The sequence below is a fragment of the Gavialis gangeticus genome, unplaced genomic scaffold, assembly GCF_001723915.1.
Source record: "Gavialis gangeticus isolate Ggan-Ray unplaced genomic scaffold, GavGan_comp1, whole genome shotgun sequence".
NCBI lineage: Eukaryota > Metazoa > Chordata > Crocodylia > Gavialidae > Gavialis > Gavialis gangeticus.
Genome location: NW_017729031.1, coordinates 73,309,127 through 73,313,874, shown reverse-complemented (window position 1 = coordinate 73,313,874; position 4,748 = coordinate 73,309,127). Strand labels below are relative to the sequence as shown.

The 4,748-nt window shown below is 40.2% G+C and overlaps 1 protein-coding gene across 6 annotated transcripts in view; it reads right to left on the bottom strand.

Moving 5' to 3' along the window:
• The window catches only part of MYO1B (myosin IB), a 236,509-nt gene that overhangs the window by 103,539 nt on the left and 128,222 nt on the right, over nt 1–4,748 (bottom strand). For all 6 annotated transcript variants that reach the window (XM_019523112.1, XM_019523114.1, XM_019523116.1 and 3 more), the window contains exons 6-7: nt 4,355–4,401; nt 3,247–3,310 (exon numbers count right to left, since the gene is read on the bottom strand). In XM_019523112.1, coding sequence (XP_019378657.1) covers nt 3,247–3,310; nt 4,355–4,401 — 111 coding nt within the window. The remainder of the gene's footprint in view (nt 1–3,246; nt 3,311–4,354; nt 4,402–4,748) is intronic.

The following is a 4,748-nucleotide window of genomic DNA, read 5'->3' as shown; positions in this document are numbered from 1 at the left end:
CCAACAGCACTGGGACCACGCGGGGACATCACAGCCACAACACCCCTCCCTCCCCATGCCCACCGAGCCCCAGTCCCAGCCCCCCATGCCCCTTCCACCACTTCCCAGCTGCACGCAGTATTGGCCGTTGTAAAGGAACCAATCCCCTATTTATAACACTGTTCCTATGGGAAAATTGGTTCCAAGTCATGACGTTTCAATTTAAGATGCAGCGTTCAGGAACCGATTGTGTAATAAGTCTGAGGACTGCCTGTACTGTTAAAGGTTTAGATTGATTTTGTGCACCAAACTTCTGTTCTGTTATAGGTTTAGAATGTAAACCAATTACATAAATCAATTGTTTATACCGGTTTATTTGAAATGTCTCTACCTGGCCCAAAAGTTATTAAAAACATACACAAGCTTTATTACTTATCCACAAGATAAGAAATTTCAGCATCTCCCTTGCATCATAACAACTGTTTGGAGCTCTAATTGAGCACCAACTGTGAGAAACACTACCACTAATTATGGGCTCTTTATCTTTCTGATAATTCACCTGGTTCAACTAATTTTAACTTATGATCAAAAACATAAAATAGCATACAATTTCTTTCTTTGGACTTTAAGAAAACCTTTGACCTGGTGTCCCATGATGTCCTCATGGAAAAATTGGGGAATTGCGGCCTCAACAATTTAATGGTCCAATGGCTGGGGAACTGGCTCCATGGATGGACCCAGAGAGTGACAGTTGATGGAACCAAATCAACATGGCACATGGTGACCAGTGGTGTCCCCCAGGGCTCCATTCTCAGACCTGTACTCTTCAATGAGTTTATAAACAATCTGGACTCTGGTGTCAGAAGCAGACTAGCTAAGTTCCATGATGACACCAAGCTATGGGGAAGTGCAGTCACCCTAGAGGATAGGCTGGCAATCCAGGCTGACCTTGACAGGCCTACAAGGTGGGCGGGTCAAAACCTGATGGCATTCAACACTGAGAAATGCAAGATGTTCCACCTCAAGAGGAAAAACCTACACCACACTTATAGGTTTGACAGTGCTACACTCACTAGCACCACAACCAAAAGAAACTTGGGGGTCATAATTGACCACAAGATGAACATGAGCCACCAATGCAATGCTGCAGCCAGCAAAGCAAACAAAATGCTGGCTTGCATCTACCGATGCATCTCAAGCAAGACCCAGGATGTCATCTTCCCACTGTACTCAGCCTTGATGAGACCACAGCTGGAATACGGTGTCTAGTTCCGGGCTCCACAATTCAGAAATGACGTGGAGAATTGTGAGAGAGTCCAGAAAGCCACATGCATGATTAGAGGACAAGAGAGCAGGCCTTATGAGGACAGGATAAGAGACATGGGACTCTTCAGCCTGGAAAAGCATAGGCTCAGGTGTGACTTGGTGGCAGCTGTAAGTATATAAGGGGTGTGCATCAGGAATTGGGGGAAAGTCTGTTCACCAGGGCACCCCATGGGAAGACAAGGACCAATGCTCACAAACTCCTGGAAGACCATTTTAGGCTGGACATAAGGAAAGAACTTCTTTACTGTCCGAGTCCCCAGGGCCTGGAATAGACTTCCCCCAGAGGTGGCATAAGCACATACCCCAGATACTTTCAAAAACAACACTTGGATTCTTATCTTGCTAGGATCATTTGACTCCTGCTGACTTCCTGCCCCTTGGGCAGGGGGCTGGACCTGATGAACTTGCAAAGTCCCTTCCAGACCTGTCTATGAAATCTATGAAAATTATTTTTCTGTAGTCTAAGGGAGAAGTGGTTGATTACAGTATATTTTATCACACGCCCCAAGATCTGCTATATCCTATCTATAACAAATAAGTTCTCCTGCTTTTATTTTTAAATATATTATTTTAATAACTTGCCACATGCATTAAAAGGTTGTGTATTCAGTCATTACATACAGCTATGTAATGACTATATACGTATGTATAATTATCAAATAGAAAACTACCTTCAGGTTGGAAACAAGTCAGATCCGACTACTAGCTAAGTAGGTGTTATAATCATTTTCATTTTATTATTACATGCTAATTTTCCTTGAAGGCTTTATTCCTGTACACAGCACATAAAGCATTACAGGACAGACCTCTTTAAAAATCAATGGTAATTTTTCTATTCAATCACACCCTTCCCTCAATGTAGACAGAGTTAAATGTTTGAAGGTCAGCCCTTGGGTGACTCTGAAAGAATAGACGTTTATCAAAGATTCAACACCCTGACATCCTCAATTAAAATGCAAGAGCAAAGATCCATGGTTGGGTGTCCAGGCAGTTCTGCATATAATCAAGGACAAGATTTAGCAATCCTAACAGCTCCAAGTAAAATAAGTGGCAATATACTACACACCCTCCTTTGTTGCACCTCTGCTCCACACCATTATACCATCCCGGCCCTTTTTAAAAAGCTTTGAAAGCTTACAAAGTACCCCCAGGAAAAAAACATTTAAAAGATTGAATTCAAATACCAGCAAGGAAAGTAACTGTTTAGTGAAATTCTCCCTTTCAAAAAACAAGTGAAGGGAATCTGTAGATACTGTGGAAGCCTCACAAATCATAAGCTGATCTCTGCCTCAGAAATTAATTGTTTCTGTATTTCATAGTTTCACAGTTTCTAGGGTCGGAAGGGACCTGAGAAGATCATCTAGTCCGACCCCCTGCCATGGCAGGAAAGAGTAGTGGGGTCAAACGACCCCAGCAAGGTGTTCATCTAACCTTTCCCCAAGAGCAAGCTTTTTTTTTTTGTGTCCCAACCTGTGCTAAAGTTTTTACAGTTTCTTTCAGTTTAATTAAATTAATGACCACCTCACAACGTTTTCCTATCTTACTTATGGTACTTTTGTGCAGTGGCTTATCATTGTCAGCACAAACAAAGGACTTTTTATTTTTTCTCCTTTTTTTCTTGTTTAGAACTTCTCAATGTTTGGTAGACTGAAAAAAAATGATATCCGAAATGTCAACAAATGAGCCTTGCCTATGGTCCTTTAAACAATACACCATATTCCACTACTTCAAACAGATTTTCAGTTTATTTATACACTATTCCATATCCAACCAAAGGAAAAATAAGTAACATTAGTAGTACTTTCTGGTCACTACCACATAACTGGTTACCTTTAATTGAAATTTGAATACTTTATCTCACTAATTTCTCTTTCTGTTTTTCTCTAAGCTTTGAACAAGGCCTTTGAAACATTTTAGGTTAGTACCAAATGCAATACTCACAGTTACTTATAACTCCTCCAAGCGGATCACCTTTGAAATCAAATTCAATATCCATGTATTTTCCCTGTAAAAACAATATATTGTAGGAATTTTAGGATTTACCAAAGGAAAATCATGCAATATCTTCTTAAAGCTGGTTTGTCATTTTTATAAGTTCATAGAAATTAAGTTCTTTCTTTCAGGGCAAGCATTTCAAATTTACTAGTAGTAAAGCACAGCTTTTAAGACAGAAACATTTATGGTAATGGGCCTTAAATAACAAAGGGAGCAACTGGGCACTTCAGTTTAATAAGCTTTGTGATTCTTCAATGGCTAGGAAAAAAACTGATTATGGTTGAGACTGCCAAACATCAACTTCAGGGACATAAGGAGATTTCATAGATTTTTACAGACATTAGAGCTGGAAGATCCTCGAGTCCAGTCCCAAAATATAAGAGGAAAACAATTGTTTTGGGATAATAACATGAACAGAATTATTCCTGGTTGGGAGACTGTTCAGAGGTGTGGAGCAGGGCACACACCAAGTATTAATGCACTTTGGGATTACTCAAGGAAAGAATAAGCTCCAGTTATGCGTTGTAAGATTTTTGCATTAAAAAGAAAAATCATTCCTTATCCCAAGTACTTTCCATAGTATTCCAACACATGTTCAACTTTGTTCCATGCCTGCAAGACCCGAGATAAACACATTCCACTCTGTCCAGTTCCTAAACACAGACAAAGGAGGGGCAGCATGAGCAGAAGCAATAAATGAACTCTCAAAACCTACTGAGCAGAAGTTGGCCTTGAGAGACAGCCTTCATCCTGGATGAACGTAATCAGGGAGCCTGATAGCTCAGTAACCACTGGGCCATGTGGTATCTGATTCCTGGCATGGTTCCAAGAAAATCTAGGCAGTGCCATGTTACTCAATCACATGGGCAACCTTAGAAATTATGCTAAGTGGCTGAGCAGCTGATTTTTCTCCTAATTAGTCCAAGAAAGTATATTTTGATGATCTAGACATGCCCTCTACCATTTCTGCAGCTATACAAAAGCCCACCACACACTAATCTCCATCTAAAATTTTGTTCTTATCAGTATATTTATGATAATGTCTTATACTTACAAATCTAGAAGAGTTGTCATTCTTTACAGTTTTGGCATTTCCAAAAGCTGGGAGGAAAGAAAAGGAAAACTATGTAGGTAACATGGTAGAGAATGTGAAAATACTAAATAACAAGCCACTGACAGTGGATAGCAATTTTGCTTTAAAAAACCCATTCATACCTTGTGGAAAACAATGCATAGACCTGTGTTTGCAATATCACTATCAGTTGCTGAGGATAGGCTCCTGATATCACAAATGAAAGATGAGCTCCTTAATAATGATTACGCACTGAACAGTTCTTGGGGATGGAGGGGAGGGGAGGGGACAGGACGGGAGGATGGCCATGAGTAAAATATGAAAATGTTGCAAAGTGAAATTATAGACAAGCAGAACTGCATGTAGACTGAACAGT